Source organism: Armigeres subalbatus, chromosome 1 (genome assembly GCF_024139115.2).
Source record: "Armigeres subalbatus isolate Guangzhou_Male chromosome 1, GZ_Asu_2, whole genome shotgun sequence".
Taxonomy (NCBI): Eukaryota; Metazoa; Arthropoda; class Insecta; order Diptera; family Culicidae; genus Armigeres; species Armigeres subalbatus.
In genome coordinates this window covers 16,633,516-16,656,007 of record NC_085139.1, presented here as the reverse complement: position 1 = coordinate 16,656,007, position 22,492 = coordinate 16,633,516, and the positions used below count along the sequence as shown (strand labels likewise).

At 42.8% G+C, this 22,492-nt stretch overlaps 1 protein-coding gene across 1 annotated transcript; it reads right to left on the bottom strand.

The window, feature by feature from the left end:
- Positions 1-147: 147 nt before the first annotated feature.
- On the bottom strand, positions 148-16,453 carry LOC134222291 (zinc finger FYVE domain-containing protein 26 homolog). Its single transcript, XM_062701435.1, has 4 exons — positions 16,103-16,453; positions 10,199-16,048; positions 754-875; positions 148-692 (listed from the first exon to the last, which is right to left on the bottom strand). The coding sequence occupies exons 1-4, from the start codon at positions 16,160-16,162 to the stop codon at positions 254-256; spliced, it is 6,471 nt and encodes a 2,156-aa protein (XP_062557419.1). The 5' UTR covers positions 16,163-16,453; the 3' UTR covers positions 148-253.
- Positions 16,454-22,492: the final 6,039 nt, after the last annotated feature.

Below are 22,492 nucleotides of genomic sequence, written 5' to 3'. Positions count from 1 at the left end.
TATAGCTAAATAAAGTCTATTCAATTCACAACCCTTAATTCTTAATTATTTTTCCGATGCTATTCATTTTAGAATGATTCAGAACGCAACTCAAAACAAAACCGTACAAAATTCAGGCATACTTGTCAAAACGAAAACACTGTTGAATCCAACTTAAAGAAACAGTAAACATTTATTTATATCAATAATATAATCTTCATAAAATATCAACACAATGAATAATAATGATATTGCTTGAATAACGTACACAATTCTACTTTCGCAGGCCGCCCTCGGTGGCCAGCTTCGATTCGCACAGCCTCTTCACATGCACTTGGTTCAGTACTTCAGCCTGTCGCAGTATCTTCCTAATATCACCGATTCGGCCATGCTTGTTAGCATACAGATACGCCGTCTTCAACTGGCCGGTCACGATGTAGCAATGAACTTTCAGTCCGACCTCGCTGATGCGCTTGATCAGTCCCTCCAGGGCGGTTTTTACGTGCGAACTGCTCCCATGGATCGAGATGGCCGTCTCTACCGCATTCTTTATCAGCTCGTCACAGAAACTGTTCGTGTCCACCGTGGCGGCACTGTTGCTGACGATCGCCTGCAGCAGCTTGTCTACCTCCTCCACCTGGGAATCCCCGATGAAGTGCTTCGCCGTCAGACTGTACACCCGGAGGCTGTTCAGGTTGAAGTCTTGAATTACCCTGCAATGGATGGAGAGATGAATTTCTTCAGATTCAGGATGAGAAGTTTTATCAGGCTTACCTGTAGGATAACCCAAAACCTTCCTCGATGTTCTTCCCGCAAACTAGGATCAAAACCGCCAGTTGAAGTTTCTCATGGACCGTTCCGAATAGGGTTGGCACTTTTTGGTATTCGATAAATAGCTGGACAAAAAGGGGTTTTTTAGTAAGCTTACAAAACTGTTTGACATCGAAAGTGGCCAAAAATGTATCATATAAAATCAGGTACTTAATTGCAGAGCATGAGCATTATGACCGTACAATTCGTAGTTGCTACTCCGTGATTGACTGGAACTTGTGAAATTGCACAGAGAACCATGTGAATGGAGCATGGGATTTGCTATCCATTCTCAATGTACATGTTTCAGAAGCTCACGTATTTTAAGTCATTAACGGCGCCGACCACGTCCTTGCAATCATATAGGAAAGGAATGATTGGTGATTCGACTCTTGCTACGACTAAAGACCGAACAGAACAGAACACCTCTGCATCTCCACGATTGCCTTGGGATGTGGTATTGTGTTAGTTGTATAAGATATTTTATCTGGATTTACTTTGGTGAGTGATGCGATGATAGGAGGGCATTATATGAAATAAATCGCGTAATCAGTACAGAACTAAATCCTCGGATGCTGCGACAGTTATGCGTCTGATTTACAACCCGACCGCACAAAATTAAACTAAACACTCGAATCCACATCCGATACGCAGCACGTTCAATTATGAATTAATTGCTTCACTTTTTGACCGTGTCCCATGCGAATCATGCATGGTATTACCTGCAGAAAGATGCATAAACTTTGCAACTTTCATCAGAATGATAGTCCGAAGTATGTACTTTCTTCCCCGCAAAAATATCCACAAGGCCCCATGGAAATCACCTAACCAAGAAACGAAAAACCTAATCGACCGTAAATACTTCTCCGACATCACGAACGATCGTGCATACCGCAGTGCGAATATTGAATCCTACAACTACCTCCTTGCAGTATGTCTGCCCTTAAAACTCTCGACGGTGTACAACACGCGTGTACACGCACGCGGACATTGAGCGCTACGACACGGTAGACTTGCCCAAGAGTATGCGCAGCAGCTACCCACAGCTCGTCATATTGATGGCCGGAGAGATGTTCAATCCACCATTGCACAGTGGTCCAGGTAGCATACAAAGCGGTAATGAGTTGTTCAAGCCGAAATAGCAGAGATAGAAAAAAACTTTGTTCTACAAAGTTGCTCCTAACGGCAAGGGGCTTATTGAGGTTTTCATAAAAATTAGGGTGGGCCACATTTGAAAAAAATGAGAAATAAAACTTTTTCATTTGCAGAAATACGAGTATACAATGTTCCGCGAAGTTGTAGTTCAGCCAGATTCCAAGAATTTTGCTCAAAAAATTATTTCTGTAGCTCTTAAATTGACTGATTTAGACCAATTTTCCCAAGTTTACTTAGGGTGACCCTTAAAAAAAACAGTTTTTTTGCTCTAACTTTTTTGTTTCAAATTTCTCAGCAATGTGATGTTCAGACCACTTTTTGTGCTTTGCAGGGCGCAGCTTTTCATGGGCTTAACGTTGCCATATCTTCTACGGATCAAAAGTATTGAGGTTTTTCTTCGAAAAAAACGTTTTCTTCTAACGGCTGTATCTATGAATGGCGCAAACATTTTTTCAATCTGTTTTCTCGACCTTATTCTACTACTTCCAGGCTTCATTTCAGGGTATTTAAATCGAGGGGGCAATTGAAAATAACCCCATATTATTGCAATGAAAAATTACCGTTTTTTCCATTTTCAAGCACTAATTTGCTATTTTTATGTGTTTTGCTTCCATGGTTTACTTCGTGATATGGCAAACGCCACACCATTTTGTTATAGAGCCTGAGCAGAAGCTAATATCTTGAAAACAGCAGTTCTTATGAACTTGATATGAATAAGAGGTAACATGACAAAAATAATAACAAAAATTAATATCCAAAATAAATACATATCAGATTCATTATCAGATATTTTAATACAAAACGAAAAATAATTATGTTTTGCCTATGATATTGTAATAACAACATATGTTATGCCTTGAATATTTTGTATATTACTTTTTGTTATTTCATATCTTATACAACGTGAGTAATTCTCGCAGAGACCGGGCCACTATTTGCACGAGGTCTTTGAAAATGCCCAAATTTATGTTAATTCGAATGCTTTCGGCGAGTTTATTAGGGATCCGAGTTAAATTTTTCAGAAAGTTATAGACGAAATCACTTTTATGGACCCCTCGATTTTTGTCAATTCTCGACTCACCAAAACTGTCATAACTCCAACATTTCTCAACCGATTTTAGAGATCAGCATATCGTTGGAAAGAGGAAGAGAGTGTCCTCAATTTGCAATAATAACAATGGAGCAGCTTTTTTAAGGGTCACTCTAAGTAAACTTGGGAAAATTGCTCTAAATCAGTCAATTTAAGAGCTACAGAAATAATTTTTTGAGCAAAATTCTTGGAATCTGGCTGAACTACAACTTCGCGGAACATTGTATACCCGTATCTCTGCAAATGAAAAAGTTTTATTTTTCATTTTTTTTCAAATGTGGCCCACCCTAATTTTTATGAAAACCTCAATAAGCCCCTTACTGTTAGGAACAACTTTGTAGAACAAAGTTTTTTCTATCTCTGCTATTTTCGGCTTGAAAAACTTATTACCACTTTGTCTCCTCCCTGGACCAATGTGCATTGTTAGCACCGCAACCGCTACACTTTGTAGGAACCTAAACGGAAACCTTCTTACGAACGAGCGTGCGATGATCCAAAGATGGGAACTTGATCCAAAGGTCTCGTCGTACCAAACTTTCTATCTACAAACCACTCATGCGACCAGTAGTCCTCAACTGACACGAGACCCAGCCGATACTCGTGGAGGACCAAGTTTTCGAAAGGAAAGTCTGTGTACTATAATTGGGTGCGGTACGGTACTTGACGGAAGCGAAAGAACCACGAGTTGCTCGGTGGAAAAGTTCTTTAAAACGAGTATTGTGGGTAACGCGAGGACGATAGTAAGGATGGATCTTAAATCATTGGTGATCGTGTTGAGGAAACACTATTTTCAGCAAATGGACATTTAGTCGAAATCATATTTTAAAATGAAAATGATTTTTGCACAGAAATAACGATGAAAGATAATTTTTAAAAGAAAATAACTTATGTCAATAACAATTCAAACATACATGATTTATTGCGGTGTTTCTAAACATCACATAGGGCAGCGGTTCTCAACCTTTTTCTTGAGAGGAACCCCTTCAAACTTATGCTTTCATTGTGGTACCTCCTATTTTATTTTCGCTGTAAATGAAAATAAGCGTATTTCATTAGATATATTAAAAACAAATTACAAAACTAACAGGATATATGGCTCTCTAATAAATTGTCTAAAGTTTTCGTTATTCCGTGAAACTTTCTGATTCAAATTAGTTTTATACGTCAAGCTTCCCTCGAGACTTTTGGAAGCTTCCGAGCCTCTTCGAAGGAAGCTTCCAAGCCTGCTGAAACTAGGATTACGACTTACGAGCCTCTTGATGGGGCGTTTCTGAGTCTCCGATGGATCATTGAGACTTCTGAGCGTCTTGAAAGGAGGCTTCCGAGGCTCTTGAAAGGAGGCTTCCGAGCCTCTTGAAAGAAGGCTTCCGAGTCGCTTGAAAGTAGGCTCCCGCGCCTCTTGAAAGGAGATCCTGCGCCTCTTGAAAGGAGGCTTCCGAGCCTCTTGAAAGGAGGCTCCCGCGCCTCTTGAAAGGAGGCTCCCGCGCCTCTTGAAAGGAGGCTCCCGCGCCTCTTGAAAGGAGGCTCCCGCGCCTCTTGAAAGGAGGCTTCCGAGCCTCTTGAAAGGAGGCTTCCGAGCCTCTTGAAAGGAGGCTTCCGAGCCTCTTGAAAGGAGGCTTCCGAGCCTCTTGAAAGGAGGCTTCCGAGCCTCTTGAAAGGAGGCTTCCGAGCCTCTTGAAAGGAGGCTCTGAGCCTCTTGAAAGGAGGCTTCCAGGCCTCTTGAAAGGAGGCCTTGAGCCTCTTGAAAGGAGGCTTCTGAGCCTCTTGAAAGGAGGCTCTGAGCCTCTTGAAAGGAGGCTTCCTGAGCTCTTGAAAGGAGGCTTCCTGAGCCTCTTGAAAGAGGCTTCCTGAGCCTCTTGAAAAGAGGCTTCTGAGCTCTTGAAAGAAGGCTTCCGAGCCTCTTGAAAGAAGGCTTCTGAGCCTCTTGAAAGGAGGCTCTGAGCCTCTTGAAAGGAGGCTTCTGAGCCTCTTGAAAGGAGGCTTCCGAGCCTCTTGAAAGGAGGCTTCCTGAGCCTCTTGAAAGGAGGCTTCCGGGCCTCTTGAAGGAGGCTTCCAGGCCTCTTGAAAGGAGGCTTCTGAGTCTCTTGAAAGGAGGCTCTGAGTCTCTTGAAAGGAGGCTTCCTGAGCCTCTTGAAAGGAGGCTTCCTGAGCCTCTTGAAAGGAGGCTTCTGAGCCTCTTGAAAGGAGGCTTCCAGGCCTCTTGAAGGGAGGCTTCCAGGCCTCTTGAAAGGAGGCTTCCGAGCCTCTTGAAAGGAGGCTCTGAGCCTCTTGAAAGGAGGCTTCCAGGCCTCTTGAAAGGAGGCCTGAGCCTCTTGAAAGGAGGCTTCCAGGCCTCTTGAAAGGAGGCTTCCGAGGCTCATGAAAGGAGGCTTCCAGGCCTCTTGAAAGGAGGCTGAGCCTCTTGAAAGGAGGCTTCCGAGCCTCTTGAAAGGAGGCTCTGAGCCTCTTGAAAGGAGGCTTCCGAGCCTCTTGAAAGGAGGCTTCTGAGCCTCTTGAAAGGAGGCTTCTGAGCCTCTTGAAAGGAGGCTTCCGAGCCTCTTGAAAGGAGGCTTCCGAGCCTCTTGAAGGAGGCTTCCGAGCCTCTTGAAAGGAGGCTTCCGAGCCTCTTGAAAGGAGGCTTCCGAGCCTCTTGAAAGGAGGCTTCCGAGCCTGTATCCGACTATTTTGAAAGGAGGCTTTCAAGCCTCTTGAAAAGAGGATTCCGAGCTTATTGGAGGGAGCCTTCCGAGCTTCTTGAAAGTAGGCTTACGAGTTGCTTCGGTAGAAGCCTTTTGAAAGGAGGCTTCCAAGCTTATTGCAACGAAGCTACTTACTTACTTGATACTTGATGGGCTACGGCTCTTCGATGAACCTACGCCGAATGGAGTATCCTTCTCCACTGGACTCGATCCTGAGCCAATCGATTCCAGTCGCCCTGAACATTGAGCGCCCTCAGGTCCTCTTCAACTGCAAAAAGCCATCGTGTACGCGGCCTTTCACGAAGCCTGCGGCCTCTTCCGGGTTCTCTACTAAATATTATCTTCGCTTGACGTTCTTCCGGCATACGAGCAACGTGACCAGTCCACCGTAGTCTGCCGTGTTAATCATATTTGGCCTTTTATACACCTGGTACAATTCGTGAGTCATGCGACGCCGCCAGATACTGTTCTCCTGTTTACCGCCGAGTATTCCCGACCAGTTAGTCATAACAAAATTTTATCACAATTATATCAATATGTGTTATAAATAACAAAACTTGCAATAATTTTGCTATAAATTCTCTGTCCAAGATGGAGGAAAAAGTGTTTCAAGATCGTCATAACATGATTATAACATATTGTGTTATGTTTATTTTGGCTGAAAAAAAAATTGCCTACATTTTTGGTAGATAGGAATTGGAAAAAAAACGAAGATACCACCATCAGTATAACTTGAACCTACATTCAAAGTTAATTGCCTACATTATGGGTAATCATAATCTTTCCAAGAACATAATTTGTTACAGTATAGGCGATTTTCACCTCTAACACAACGAGTTATATTTTTGTTCAATAAATAACACATTTAGTAATATTTTTGTTAAAACTAGAAGAGTTTTGTTACAATTTTTGTTATTTTAACTACTAATGGTACATGTTTTATAACAACCGCTGTTATTAAAAAATGCTGTAACAGAATAACAAGCTCTGATATAAATCTGTTACCATCTACTGGTCGGGTTGTCCGCAGCACCATACACTCAAACACTCCGAAAGCTCTCCGATAAGCCTCCTTTAACGTCCATGTTTCATGGCCGTATAAAGCCACCGGAAGATTCAGAGTAGTATACAGCGCGAGTTTTGTTTTCGTTTGCAGACTACGGGACTTAAGCTGGTTACGAAGTCCGTAATAAGCCCTATTTGCAGCTGCAATACGCCATTATCGCACGTAACATCATTATCGCACGTCACTAATGTTCCAAAATACACCAATTCTTCTACCACTTCAAATTTTACACCATCCAGCACCATTTCGCTACCACCACCACTAATGAACCCACGTTGATTGCCAGCGACCATGTACTTCGTTTTGCTGGTATTGATCGTGCGTCCAATCCTCGCTGTCTCCCTATTAAAAGGCAAAAAAGCCTCTTCCACGGCACGGCGATCAATTCCGATAATATCGATATCGTCCGCAAAACCCAGGAGCATATGCGATTTTGTGATAATGGTACCGCTTCTTTGCACACCAGCTCTCCTAATCGCTCCCTCGAGCGCTATATTGAACAGTAGGTTCGAGAGTGCATCACCCTGCTTTAATCCATCTAAGGTAACAAATAACGTCGATATTTCATCCGCAACCCTTACACTTGATTTCGATCCGTCCAACGTTATACGAATCAGCCGTATCAGTTTCGCCGGAAAACCATGTTCAAGCATAATTTGCCATAATTCATTTCGTTTCACTGAATCGTACGCCGCCTTGAAATCAATAAACAGATGATGTGTCTGCAAGTTGTACTCCCGGAATTTATCAAGGATTTGTCTCAGGGTAAACATTTGATCCGTTGTTGATCGGCCCTCACAAAAACCTGCTTGGTATTCGCCGACGAAGGACTCTTCAAGCGGTCTCAATCTGTTGAACAGAATACGGGACATAATTTTGTACGCCGAATTAAGAAGGATTATTCCTCGGTAATTGGCGCACTCCAGTCTGTGCCCTTTCTTAAAGAGAGGGCAAATGAGGCCGTCCAACCAGCTAGCAGGCATTTCCTCGTCTACCCATATTTTCGACATAATATGGTGCAGAACTTCATAAAGCTGCTCACTGCCATGTTTGAGAAGTTCAGCCGGGAGCTGGTCCTTTCCCGCAGCCTTATTGTTTTTCAGCTCTTTAATAGAGCTCTTTAATACTCATCCGATACTCCTTCCGCCGACAATCGCTGGATACTGTAACGCATCGTTCGCTGTGATCTTTCGTTCGATACAGTTGACAACCGTGATCAAATTTTACTGACAACGAGGTAGTGATCAGAGTCAATGTTCGGACCTCTAAATGTCCGCACATCGATAACATCCGAGAAATGGCGCCCATCCACCAGAACATGGTCTATCTGGTTGCAAGTTTCATTTGGGTGTCTCCAGGTGTGCTTTCGGATGTTCTTTCGTGCAAAGTAGGTGCTATTGATGACCATCCCTCTGGCAGCAGCAAAATTTACTAGCCGTAGGCCGTTGTCAGTAGCGTCGGTATTGGTAGCGGAGTGAAGGCTCTCCCTACCGATTATGGGACGTAAAAAGTTCTCCCTACCGACCTGAGCGTTAGCGTCTCCGATAGCAATTTTTACTTAGCTACTTAGCTTTTCGGAAAAAAGGCCTTCATGTCTCTCAATTGGAAGCTTCCAAACCTTTAGATTCTTGATTTAAGTTCGGAAGCATATTATTCAATATTTTGTCTCGATCAGGAAGACATTTGGTCATTATGATCTTTTGTTCCACAGCACTTCATACACTGCTCTGCTTGGGATAGATAGAATTCAAAAGTCTTTGATTCTTTGATCCTATTATGTACAATACAAACTTTTGGAATAGAATAAGATTTTTCAATGTTAATGGAATTGTAATACATCCGCCATTACACATTTTTATTCGAGGTACCCCCTGCGGTCAACATAGGTACCCCAGGGGTACATGCTATATAACTTTGCCATTTTCATTTATGATAATAAATATTACGATAAAGAATAACTTGATGCCAAGCCCCATGCATTCAATTTTCTTTCTCCGATTTAAGGTCACTCCTGACGGAATCCAATTTTCAAAGTACTCGCGTTTTCAAGGGCACACCATTCAATACGGAAGCAACGTACAACTGTCATTTTTATGTTTTCACGCATGCTGCGACGGAGCAGAGACAGGTCCTGAGAATCTAAAAATGATCACTCCGAAAACCGTAGTTCCTCGATCAGGATATCAGAATTCTTTAGCACGGGAACTTTAAGATTCACCGCTTCAGAAAACCGAGAATTCCTCGCTCGTAGAATTTAAGATTTTTCTATCTCGGAAAGGTGAGAAAATCCCCATTTTTACGACTAAAAATAGGAAATTCTTCGCATTCTATTGACTATTAGCTCTGAAAATATTTGGGGATATATCGTTAAGAGAATTAACAGATTGTATGCTTCCAAAGGGGTCTCCAGTAGACTTGTGAGCAAAGGCGTAGGATTCCCCATCCGGAGATGTCGAGTTCGATTCTCGGTTCGGTCTAGGATGTTTTTGTGTTAGAAACATTCTCGACTCCATATGTATCGGCAGTAAAATAAAATAATACCTGAGGAAATGCGAGAATACTATGTTGAAAAGCAGGCCATGTTCCAGTTGGAATGTAGCGTCATTGAAGAAGAAGAAGATGCTTCCAAAACAGATGGAAACATTGCTTCGAGGGTCCTTGCTCCGAGAATATAAAATGGCTCCATGAATCTGAACAATCCTTTAGTAATATGTTAATCTGGGGATCTTTTCATGAATCGAGGCGTTCTCAGACTAAGAATCGTTCGGTTCGGAAATCTGCAAGTTCTTTACTTAAGAAACATGGGAATATCTCGCCCATGGTATCTGGTATTTTTTTTACACTGGGAGCCTGAAGGTTTTCTGAGGATATCCCAAGGTTTGAAGTAATTTGCTCGTTTCGACTCGAAACTCGACTTTCGAGTCGAGATGCGTAATGCCACCCAGACTAACTTAAGGTTGGAATGAAGAGAATGAAGTATGAATTTGTGAATCCTATCAGAAACTGGAGATCCCTCCGATAATTTGAACATTATTCCGAAAACCCGAGACAATGAATCAGATGATTCTTTGTTTGCTGAATCTGAAAACAGTCTACTATGGGAATATAAGAAATTGATCTAATTAAAATGAGAATATGATCTACGAATATAAGGATTTTTACTCCGAGAATCGTGAATTCCGTGAATTTCTTAATAAAATTAAATTGAAAATTATTCGTTTTTGGCATTCGAGGATTTTCCGTTTTGCGAAATTGGTGAAAGAAGAATCAAAATTATTCTTTTGTTTCTTCGTTTGCTATTGATTAACTTTCTCATATTACAGAACTTCGTTTTTCCGATATTTCAAATATTATTGAACTATGAAAAAGAGAAATGATAATTTTTGGCCACCACAGCGAAAACAAAACAATTACACCTACCTTCGGCAGCAATCCGATCACATCCTTCCCCTTGGCTTCACAATTCGCCAGAAACTTGGTGACCTCCAGCTGGCGCAGTATCGTGTTGATGTGGTTGTTCAGCTCCTTCGGTTCCATCTTCATGAGCAGACTCTTGTGCGTCTCGTTCCGCTCGCTGATGCTCTCCACGCTGATCTCCTCCCAGTTGCACGACTCCAGCTCGGACTGCAGGTGCGCGGCACTGTTCTTCAGGTGGAACGTGTTCGCCTCCAGATCGGTGAAGTTCTTCGCGTCCATCGAGTAGAACCGCACGCAGGTCATGCTCGCTCGGATCGGATCGCCCAGCAGCAGCTGCAGGTTATACAGACAGTTCAGCATTCGATTCGTCTCCAGGTAGCGGCAGGTGTAGATGATGTAGGCTTTCCAGGCCAGCAGCGTCTCGTCCATGCTGCTCATCACTTGGATCACGTTCTCCAGTCGACCCGTTTTGAGGTACGGTAATATGACTGTTTGCAGTAGAACTTCCGGATCGACCTGCTGCATCAGGGCGTACTTCATGGCCGGGAGAATTTGGCGATGTTTGATCAAGAAGTTCGTCACGTCCTGATGGGCTCCATACGTTAACAAATAGTACATGGACTCTTCGAAAAATCTAGTGCTCATGATGCAGTCCAACGTTTGAAGGTACCCGGAGGAGTTTCCGCTGGTGGATAACGAAGTATCTTTGCTTCGCAAGGTTCGGCGCTCGGGCAGAAAGTCGGTGAAATTGCCCTTGGTGATGTGTTTGAGATTGGAAAGCGTATTTAGGACGTTCAGGGCGGGTTCGTGAAGTGGAATGTTCTCTTTGGTTTTCTTTCGGATGCTGGAAGATAGCGAGGAGTTGGAGCTCTTGATCATGCTGGCTCTAGCGACTACTTCCGGGGGTTGAGCCTGCGCTGTCGATTCCAGAATGCTGATAATTTCCAGCAAAAGCGGTGGGCTCTTAGACAAACGTTTAATAGGGATCGCTGTTTTGTAGTTGGCCAATTTGGACTCCGGAGATTCGATGCAGTTCAAAATTGTGCTATTGTCGGCATCTGTAGAGAGCTTCTGTAAGCAATAGGAGAATTTATCTCGAGCAGTCTCGAAGCAACCTGCCCGTAAGCAAGTGGTGCCCCAAGCAGCCATCACTCCACTAGTTGAGAAACCGCACTTGAGGGACAGTTCCAGAGCCAGTGTCCACTTTTCGGCATGGACAAGAGCATCCCTCAGCTTACGCAGATTAATACTGCTCATCGATTCCTGGAGCAAAAGCGACTCACAGTTGTTATTGACCATCGAAAGGATTATTTCGGCGTGTTCTTTCATTTTGTCCGCTTCGGTGAATTCCAGTCCGCGCACTTTGGCCGCCAATGTTAGGTTCAGCAGCATTCTCGATACTAAAGCGTAATCTAATTCAGGGTTTGGATAACCAGCACGAATAGGACGTAGCAAGGATTCCAGTTTGGCGCAATGGTACAACAGGAAGTTCGATAGTTCTTCGTTTTGGCTATGAAGGTTACAAATAGCAAGGCACTGACTGGTAGACGGCGCATACTCGTAGCTGTATTCATCCCGAATGATGTTATCGTTGCGCACATTACCCGTCAACTGCCACTCGTCGGAATTCTGCAGATTAACCAACACATTGGATTTAACTGCTGGAACATTTTGCTTAATCAAAGATTGCTTCACACAGTCATCGCAAGCTCGCACCGGCACATTTTCGTAGAGTTCCGGAATTTCCAATTTCTCCTTGGAACAGGAGTGGCAAACCACTCTCCCACAGCGACGACAATGATGTCGCCGATTCAGCATCGAGAATACGCTTCTTCTACAGCACATACATTGATTGGCATCTTCATCCCGTACCCAGGCATCCTTAGTTGGTGGCGTTTTCGGCATGATGAACGCTCCATACAGCGAATCCAAGCTGGACAGTTCCAAACTGTTGTTCAGCATAGATCCCTCCGATGTTCCAGACTCGCTCGATACGCGGTAGTCGAGCGCTTTTCCTGCGTAGATTCTGAGCAGACAATCGATGCATTCGTTGGTGATAAACTGATGATCGTGGCTGGAATCCAGATCAATAGAACCATTAAGGCGCCCACGAAGATCACGAATGCACTCACGTTGTTCGAAACAGGTGGCGCAAATATCATCCTTCAGCAATATTCGCACAGATTCCATTACAGTCGAAAGCAGTTCCAGTTTTGAGTTCATCAGGTACTGCTCAATAATTAACAGCGGCCTACTTATGAGATTCCAATAGAATTCTGAACCGTCCTCCGGAAGACGGTCGATGATTGCCAGCGATATTCGATACTTCTGGTACTTCTTCGTATTTTCACCGTTGTCTTCCAGATATTTCACCGCATGTTTCACGATTTCTACGTTTCTCACATGCAGCATCGTATTCTCGTAGAAATCGATGACGTGCTCGCTGGGCATTCCTTCGATAATAGCCAGCAGAGCCGAACAATCTTCCTTGAGGCGTAATGTTTTCATTACAGTAAGTTTAAAGAAGTCGAAAAAATTGGAATCATCGGAAGGATTCAAGGGGTGGATTTTGGTCCAACGAGAACACAAATCGTACATATTCCGTAATATCAAACATTCTAAAATGGTTACTTGCGTGATGCCATTTTCTGACAGGTTCCGTATTGTGTGCCAGTCATGATTCTCGAGCGTGGCGCTGAGTTCAGAGTAGATTTGCTGCTTGACTCTCCACGATTCCAACAGTTGCTTACATTCCAAGCTTAGTGAGGTAACATTTTGAGACAGAAGAATGCTATTGATCAACTCCAGAATGGTTTCACTTTTTAAAATTCGTTCCATGTACTTCAGGAGATACTCAGCTTTCTGATTGATGTCTTTGGTGTTTCTAATTATCACTTCCACGGGCAGCGCTGGATTGTATTCTACTGAATCAAGTAAGTTCGACACAACGGCATGTCTCAGCACTTGAAGTTGATCCGAGTCTTCGACTATGGAACCTCGTTGCAGGATGTAATCCAATATACGAAGACGTTGAATATCTTGGCAGTCTACATTATTCAGAAGTAACTGCACCTGAAATCGATCGATATCCAGCAAAGTTAATTTATCGCAGCACAAGGGCTCAAAGATCTCCATGCAAGAAAGTTTTTTCAAGTTTGTGACTAAGTTGATCCCCGTATCCCAGCCAGCAAGTTCCTTCAAAAGAATACCTAGCAGGTCATTCCGCAGCGAAACGTAGTTAACAACATCGTACATTTCCTCGATGTTGTTTTCTAATCCTCTTCCGACTTTTTTCGAAAAGTACTGGACGATCATATGGACCAGATTCGAATTGGTTCCGGCAACTAGTTGTTCCAACACTAATGGTGATACCTTCTTCTCAAACACCAACCTTCCGACGATATCTTGCAGATCTGTCTTCATGATATCATTTGATGTGAGCAAATCTTCGCTACTACCCAATAGTCGCATCAGCTTCTCGGCCCCATCCACAAATTTCCATATCTTTTTACACACACTCCAACGGCTGCTCCGCAAGTCTACTTTGAAATCCTCCAAGCATTTCGACGAAATCAAGTTGCGTCGCGTGTCCAACAGCTGCCCCAATTGCGCAGGATCCAAAGGACATACTTCTTGGCTTAGCAAATGACGAAAAGTTATCAGCTGCTTTTCAGCGTTCACTTCATCGACCCTAAACAGCTGTATATCGTCGAGCAGTCGTTTCAGAAAACCAACGTAGGCACAACTCTTGCCATCCAACCCCTCCACCGGTTTATCCAAACCCAATGAAACGAGATTATACAGATTGAGACTGAGATCGTAGTTCATCGGCAATCCAAGCATAAGATCCATTGGGTGAACATTGCGAAGATGGTCCCCGCAAAACAGCCTTAGGAACGGGTACTGTGCACTGTGCTTGTCGAGCAGCAGCCGATCCTGATCACTTTGCTGGATTTTCTGCTCGTTAGCAAACGTCTCCACAGTGCTAATAATCTTGGCGGCTTCGAAACCGATCGCCGTCCGGGATCGAATGTCTTCCAGCATGGAACCACTGTTTTGTTGCGATTGCATCGCATCGTAACGAGCGATCAGAGGACCCAGTTTATCTTGAATGTGGTTGAAGTTCTCCACGAAGTGCAGCTCATGGCCTACGGGGGTGGCCGACAGGTTGTTGCTTCTAATAATGGATTTGGCTTCGTCGAACTTTTTGTTGACGAGACAATAGGTTGCCAACTTCTCCGGCGAGCCGAGCATTTTCGGAATCAGACTTCGCGGTCGCGACACCATTTCGGTGATAGTCGCGTCCAAAGATGAGCTCATTGTGTTCATAGGCGGAAGGGAATGGCGCATGGTTCGCGGACCGGTTGATCCACTGGATGATATCTGAGGGGGTTTGGAACCGCGTTTGGAATGTTTGCGCTTGGGTAAGGTGGAATACTTTTTCCTTCGATCCTGGAGGGCCTCTGCACTGTGCATTATGTTGTCTTCGTCATCCTGCACCAGATCCGGCAGCTTGGCTATCACATTGCTGGAGTCGAAGTCCGCCAGCTTGATCTGCGATATTTCGTTGTTTGATGTGTTCGAAAACAACGAAATCCTCCAGAGAGCGTCGTTGATGATATCGATACAATTGGTTAGACGAGCTTTCAGCTCATCATTTGCATTGTCGTAGTTTGCTGTATGTATTTTGTGCGCGGCAACGAATTTCAAGTTGCTCAAAATCGCCTCCAACACAACGTTTGAACACATGAAGCCGACTTGGCCATGAGACCTCCGAGGTAGATGCTCATATCGAGCAAATAACAGAGTTAGTACACCTTCCAGCAGTTCGACGAAAGTTTCGTTATGTTCAATGGATTTTAAAACTGCTTTGATGCTGCTGGTTCTGCTTTCGAGAATGTCGTCAAAAGTTTGCTGATGAGGCGATAGCTTTAGGACGTCTATCACAAAAGACCAAAGCATCAGCATTTGCAGCGATCGCGCGTCTTCTGAACAATGAACATCTTTGATTCTCTCCGACATGAAATCATCGAAGATCGCTTCATTCAACCTATCGTTCTCAGAGATTGCTTCCAAAAGCTGATCATAGTGGTGGGGTAGAATTTTCAACCCCTTCTTCATGTGTAGGGCAATTACGGAGGACTCCTTTGCGAAATCATCTACCACCCATTCGACTTCACGCCCACCGAATAACGCTTGTAGAAGTTGTGTTCGCCTCATCTCCTTCAAATACATACTCAGAAAACTTCCGTCCTGGAATTTGAGCTCACGGGGGACATCAAGGATCTGCGACTTGCCCTCATTTATGTCCACGATCAATCGAAACACACGAACATAATCGCAGAGAGTCACGTCATTGAACAGAGTTTCACTACTGTTCAAGATATCTATCATGAAATGCCGCTTATATTCGACCGCGCACTGGTGATACCACTGCTCCCGAGTCATTTCGAGATTTTTGAGAAAATGCTTCAGCATCTTTTGGGATTTCCTGGACACCAAAGCCAACAACAGTAGTTCTCTGTCAATGAGTTTCTTGTCCAACATTTCCAGCACGATCGGCACAATCTGATTAATTGCCCCACTTGAAAGCAGATTATTTGCAATCAAATTGTAGAACTTTTCGACATCGTCCTGCTCGAAGCTCTCCAGGAAATCCAACATTCCTTCATCGCAAATTTCCCGAATGGTGTTATTCTTCAGGGGTATTTTGCTGGTAGCCAACAGCCGCAACAGCTGACAGGTTGGATATGGATTGACCAACAAGTTCTGCAGCAGAAAGTGGCAGCTCTGCTCCGATAGGGGCGATCCATCCTCGTTCTCGTGTAAAGTTTTGTAGTACGCAATAAGCTCCTACAAAATGAATGCTAATCAATGAGAATTGTTGATAACGAGAAACGCACTAACCTTGCCAATATAAACACTTTTGTCGGAGAGCAGCTCCCAGAATTCGTTGAATTTATCCATTATTCCAATTAATCCACTCACAGACTACAGCCACAGTTGCGGAAACATTTGGCTCGAGAAGTTTACCACACTGGAAATGATATTCGATATCCACTCCGGGTTGGGACGTACAGAAGACTGTACAATGCAAGACGAATGAAACGCACTTCAAGCACTCTACTTTCACTGTTTAGCAGAGTTGATAAGAACGATGACTGCCTACGAGGGCACTGAATCACAGAAGGAAACAGCTACCTCTGTGCAAACGCTATACGTACGACGAGGATACTTTCTTCTGTGTTCTTATTGTCTCTGGTTTGTTTATGTTTTCTCACATATGAGACAAGTCTGTTACGTATAAATGCTGGAGTGAAGGCGTAGCACACATACATTTTTATGAGGGAGGGTAGTACAAATAACATCCCCATTACTATTATACATTGGAAACTTTGCAAATAACTTCCCTATTACGCACATACTTGGGATCAACATTGATTCATTTGAATTTTATATAATTTAAAAACAAATATCCGTTATCGTTTTTTATTATTCAAAATTAGGCATTCGCAGATTTTTTCAAGTTTGGATTATTTAAAACAAAAATAGCGCTAGTGAAAGAGAAATAGTCACTACATTATTACATTTTTGTTCCTTTCCTTTAAATTGATAGTTTATGTTTAACATATAGAATGACATAAGGAATGGTATCTTGTGTGGCAAGTACTATGCATACACTATGCTCAGAGAGTCGAGAATGGTTCCTACCCGAACATACCCTAGACTGAACCGGCAATCCACGCTAACTCTCCAGCTAACTCCCATAATACAATATAATCTAAATTTTAAAAAAATCTGAAGGGTTATGTACAAGACACGACCGCCCAACGTAAACTACGTAGAACAGTTTGGTGCATTGAGGAATGTAGTCAAATTTTAAGATAATTCATTTGATTACTTATGTCACTGGTTTAGAACAAAATTACCATTACTTAAAATATAAAAAAAATGTTGGATACCGTTGTCAGGGGTGACGTCCGAGCCCTCACCGACAGTCTGGAGGTCGGATAACAAAATCATTCAAAAAGGTCACTTATAATTCAGTTTTATTGTTCTCAGATACATTAAATCTATTCTACAAGCATTATATGTAGTTGAAACAGTGACCCATTCTCACCCCCATTTGACCCGTTGTCTCCCCGACGACGGTACGATAACTTAAAATTTTAACTTTAAAACTCCAAATGGTAATAATGCTTTTCGCAATTCCAACTGTTGCATTGGACTTAGAGTAAAATTAGTAGGGATTCAGTTTCATTCCAAATTTTCGACCACTAATCTAGTTTATTTGTAGTAATATATAAGTGGAAATAGTGGAGTATGATTATTAAATAATACTATTCTGAAATAAAAATAACTCACTAGCGTTACATGCTTATGATACCCCAAGCAGCACACGTTGAGCCAATCTTGTTGCAGTAACCATATTGTGAGAGAATTCGGGCATATACCGCGCGGGACCGAAATTCGTACAGCACCGAAATCCGTCCACCTCATGAGATATCAATAAATTAAAGGAGGTTAAAGGTAATTAATGTAGGAATAATAAATCTTATCCTGTTCAGATACTTGACAGTATGCTTTTAGGGCATAGAATTGGAAAGAAGGCTTTGAAATTAAATCAACAAAAATCAAAAACAAATCTCCACCCACCAAACGCGGAGTTCGTGCCGCCATTTTGTTTTCGGGTAGAGCATAATTGCACCAAAAATAACTGTGTTTTAATTGTTAATTGCAAATCATTACATAAGATAAGCGAAATACAAATCGAAGGGATCGCTTCTCAAGGTGCGTATCGAACTATTTACAGTGGTAGTTTAGTCAATAAGACTGTTTCAATTTAAATATTTAGTTAAGAAATGGCTGTACGGATTTTGATCCTTAGAATCGAAATCCGTCCACGGTGGACGGATTTCGAGTCAGGAGTAGTTGATTTAATTCATTATTTTATCATATTTTTCGTAGTTTTTAATGAGTAAATGTGTAACACTTCAAAAGTAGAAGCCTTCATGCGCCTGTGTCAATGACAAACGTTTTATTTACATTCGATTCCTATTTTCTAATGACTTTTTCATATACTAAGGTGCTTAAGTGTACGGATTTCGATGCCCCACGGTATAAGTTACTGTGATCGATGTGCAATATGTTTGTTGCTGGGGGTGAATACTGGTGAGTGCGTGTACCACGATTTAGCGATTTTACGACAGATGCGAGACGATACGCATCGGCCCTGGACCTTGCAAAGAATCTCTGCTCTGGCTACGGACAAACAGGTGCCTCTTTCCAATGGTAGTCAGAGCATCGAGTCATCACTGGTGGAAGAATACGAGCCTTGGACCTTTGGCAGAATCTCCGCCTTCTGTTATTTGGAGTGACGAGGAATAGTTGGCAGAGAAGGGATAGTCGTATTGTTGAGTCCGACAAAGAAGCGCGAGTCTATAAAACCCGGTTGCGCCAACTAGAAATCAACAAATACTAGCCATGTACCGTTTTGACTCAAATTCCGAACATGACTCTTATTCCGAACTTTAGCTTTTAAATGCCCATTTTAACTTTATTCGTGTAATTTTCTCCACAGGAGTTTGAATTCGTTTGTTATCTTGATCCTCAGTGCGGAAAACCAATGACAGTTTTAGTTTTAGGGCGCTAAAACGCCAGTGTTCGGAATATGAGTCATATTCTGGATTGTAGTCAGAACGGTATCAAAAACCAAGCCATTCGGTTGAGATGCGCCAGAGTAGTAAACGCTGCGGACGGGAATAGGGTATTTGTGCTATTTTATTACAATCTAACTCCCACTATCTGGCAGTGGCATTATGGATAACATATTCGTGCAACCATATTATTAATATAATTGCAAGAATCTTAGATCCGGGAGCTAGAAAGTAATAGTTCTATTGTAACCTATAGCCCGTTTGCGTTCCGAAGCTATAGCCGTTTACAATAAGCCCCGCATGATTGTACCCACAGAGTATCTGAACTTCCTGAACACAGAGTAGGGTATCCAATCATGGTTTGAACTAGTGAAAAGCGTATCATGGTTTGAACCATTTTGAAATCAGTAGAAATTACCATCTCATTGGCATGAAATGAACCTAAAACAGTATGAATGGCATATTTAGGTATACAGGAAGTGATAAAGTTTATTTAAACATTCGTACATATTGTTTAAGTAATAAAATAAATTAAAAACGTCCTGAATTTGCGCTAAATTCCCCCCACCAGTGGCATAATTTCAAAAAGCTCGTAAAGGACGCATTTTATGACACAGGAGTGAGATCAATATATCAAAAGAATGCTATTTTTATCTGTAATCGATTGACATCATCATACAATTGAGAAACAGTTTTAAATAGTTGAAATAGTAACATTTATACAAGGTAAAAACTGATCATGGTTTGAACTAAATTCGTACCATGGTTTGAACTTGTAAATGCAGTCATGTTCTGCTGCTGTCCGCTAGGAGCGCTGCATGCGCCTAGCTGGAGCATTTTGTTTACATTTCCAATATGAAAAAATCGCAAATTTCATATCGATAATTTAGACGATTTTCACACGTTTCGAGTTACTAATCTAATGCGAGAAGATGAATAGTAAAACAAATTTGCTTTTCTAAAGATTTCCTCAGCGTTGCATGCATGTGATTAGTATTATATTTAGGAGCTGCTGGCTGCTGCAGTAGTTCAAACCATGGTACGATTTTAGTTCAAACCATGAACAGTGTAGTTCAAACCATGATACGAATCAAAGTTATGTAATTATTAAGTTTTTTCAATGAAACTAAACATAAATATGTGCACCCAGGATGTCCTTAGAAAGATAATGAACTAAGCTTCCATATAAACTAGAAATCGCAGTTCTAACATGTCCCTTTAATGAAATAAATCAAATTTGTTTTGACGGCTCATCTGAAACCCGCCATTTGGTTCAAACCATGATTGGATACCCTATCAAACTTCCTGAATTAAAATTGAATTCTTTTGATTTTGGCGCATATTCAATAATAAAAATATAATTAACAATTTGCAGTTTATCATAAAATGGCTTACCATTTTCCTAAGTTATCTTTCAATCGAACATGTTTGTTTATTTGCATTGCGATTAGGGACACGGCAGGTATTTCCGTCCATCGTCATAGGGGCTAAAACCAACGAAAGCAACGTACATTTGCTAGAACTCCACTATAGCAGAACGTTTCTCCTGAGCTTACGATTTGGTACGTATGAGTTTTACAAAAAAGCGACTTTTTTATTGGTTTTCGAGACTATGACGAACAGACTAAAATACCTGCCGTGTCCCTATCGCATTATGACATTGCATTGCCGTTGCTAACAATCGATCATCCTATCCTTGCACAAACATGCGCTTGTATGTATATCGCCGACTACGGTCACTGCTCTGGCCCTACTTCTTGTGGCAGACTGGTGCGAAGCACCGCACAAAAAGAAGAGCCCAAAAACCAACTACACTGAACGACGGCCGAATGAGACTCACGTTGCGAACGGGAAAAAGAGGTGCTGCCAAAATGGTCCAATACCCTACTTTAACGTTGATAATCAAATGTTTCAATATAACTGGAAAATTGGTGAAGAGTTTCCGAGTCGATTGATATATAAATCTCAAAAATCCATCGAAAGATGAATGCGCTATTAACGTTCAAAATCTTACATGATTTCGTGACGGTCTCGGATTTGGAAATTTTCATTTGTCACCCTGTATCCGAGTCTTCCCCTTAGACGTAGTTTACGTCAAAATAACGTATGGTGCATTATTCAGAACAGCGGTACTAAACCTTTTTCTTAAGAGTTAGCCCTTCGAGCATTGCCCTTCATTAAGGTACTTACCCCCAACCAGCACCAGCAAAGCTAAAATAAAAAGATGACAGTTATTCGTTACTTTTTTGTTGAGATTGGTGCCTCTGAAAATGCGAGGTGAAAATTATTTGGATTCTGCACAGTTTCACCTTAAAGGGAGGATTCCGAGCCTCTTGGAAGGAGGCTTCCGAGCCTCTTGGAAGGAGGCTTCCGAGCCTCTTGGAAGGAGGCTTCCGAGCCTCTTGGAAGGAGGCTTCCGAGCCTCTTGGAAGGAGGCTGTCGAGCCCCTTGGAAGGAGGCTTCCGAGGCGTCTTGGAAGGAGGCTTCCGAGCCTCTTGGAAGGAGGCCTCCCTCTTGGAAGGAGGCTTCCGAGCCTCTTGGAAGGAGGCTTCCGAGCCTCTTGGAAGGAGGCTTCCGAGCCTCTTGGAAGGAGGCTTCCGAGCCTCTTGGAAGGAGGCTTCCGAGCCTCTTGGAAGGAGGCTTCCGAGCCTCTTGGAAGGAGGCTTCCGGGCCTCTTGGAAGGAGGCTTCCGAGCCTCTTGGAAGGAGGCTTCCGAGGCCTCTTGGAAGGAGGCTTCCGAGGCCTCTTGGAAGGAGGCTTCCGAGGCCTCTTGGAAGGAGGCTTCCGAGGCCTCTTGGAAGGAGGCTTCCGAGCCTCTTGGAAGGAGGCTTCCGAGCCTCTTGGAAGGAGGCTTCCGAGCCTCTTGGAAGGAGGCTTCCGAGCCTCTTGGAAGGAGGCTTCCGAGCCTCTTGGAAGGAGGCTTCCGAGCCTCTTGAAAGGAGGCTTCCGAGCCTCTTGAAAGGAGGCTTCTGAGCCTCTTGAAAGGAGGCTTCCAAAGCCAAGAGGCCAAGCTGCTTGGAAGGAAGCTACCGAGCTTTTCGGAACGGCCATCATGCCTCCTAAATGGAGGTTCCGAGCATTCAGATTCTAGAATTTAGTCACTCAACGTTTTGTTCCACACTGTGCTGATTACAATGGCAGGATTTGATTTTATGATCGCCTTGGCTACACAATACAAAGTTTTGAAATAAAACATTACACAATAATTATCAAAAAGTTTTAATTGAAATTGTAATACATCTGTCATTACGTATTTTTGTTCGAGGTACCCCTTGGGGCCAGCGAAGGTACCCCCAGGGGTACATGTACCCCAAGTTGAGAACCGCTGATTTAGAAGATAGCCTGCAAGTACGAAACTTGGGTTACAGGAAACTTTTTAAAGGTATGAAAAAACAAATCTGGGATATGGTGCATTCTGGGCAATGGTTTTCGGGGGAATACAGTAGCCGTTCGATAACTGCAAAATGTTTACTTTTCAGTTAGCGAATGCCGTTCGATAACTGCAATGCATTCTAGACGTCAAACAGTTGTCAATCGACGTCAGATGCAATAAAAGTGCATCTAAATGTGCAGCGCATTGCAAATGTCATTGAGTTTGAAGTTTAGAAGTTTAGATAACTGCAAAACTGTTGCAAAGTTG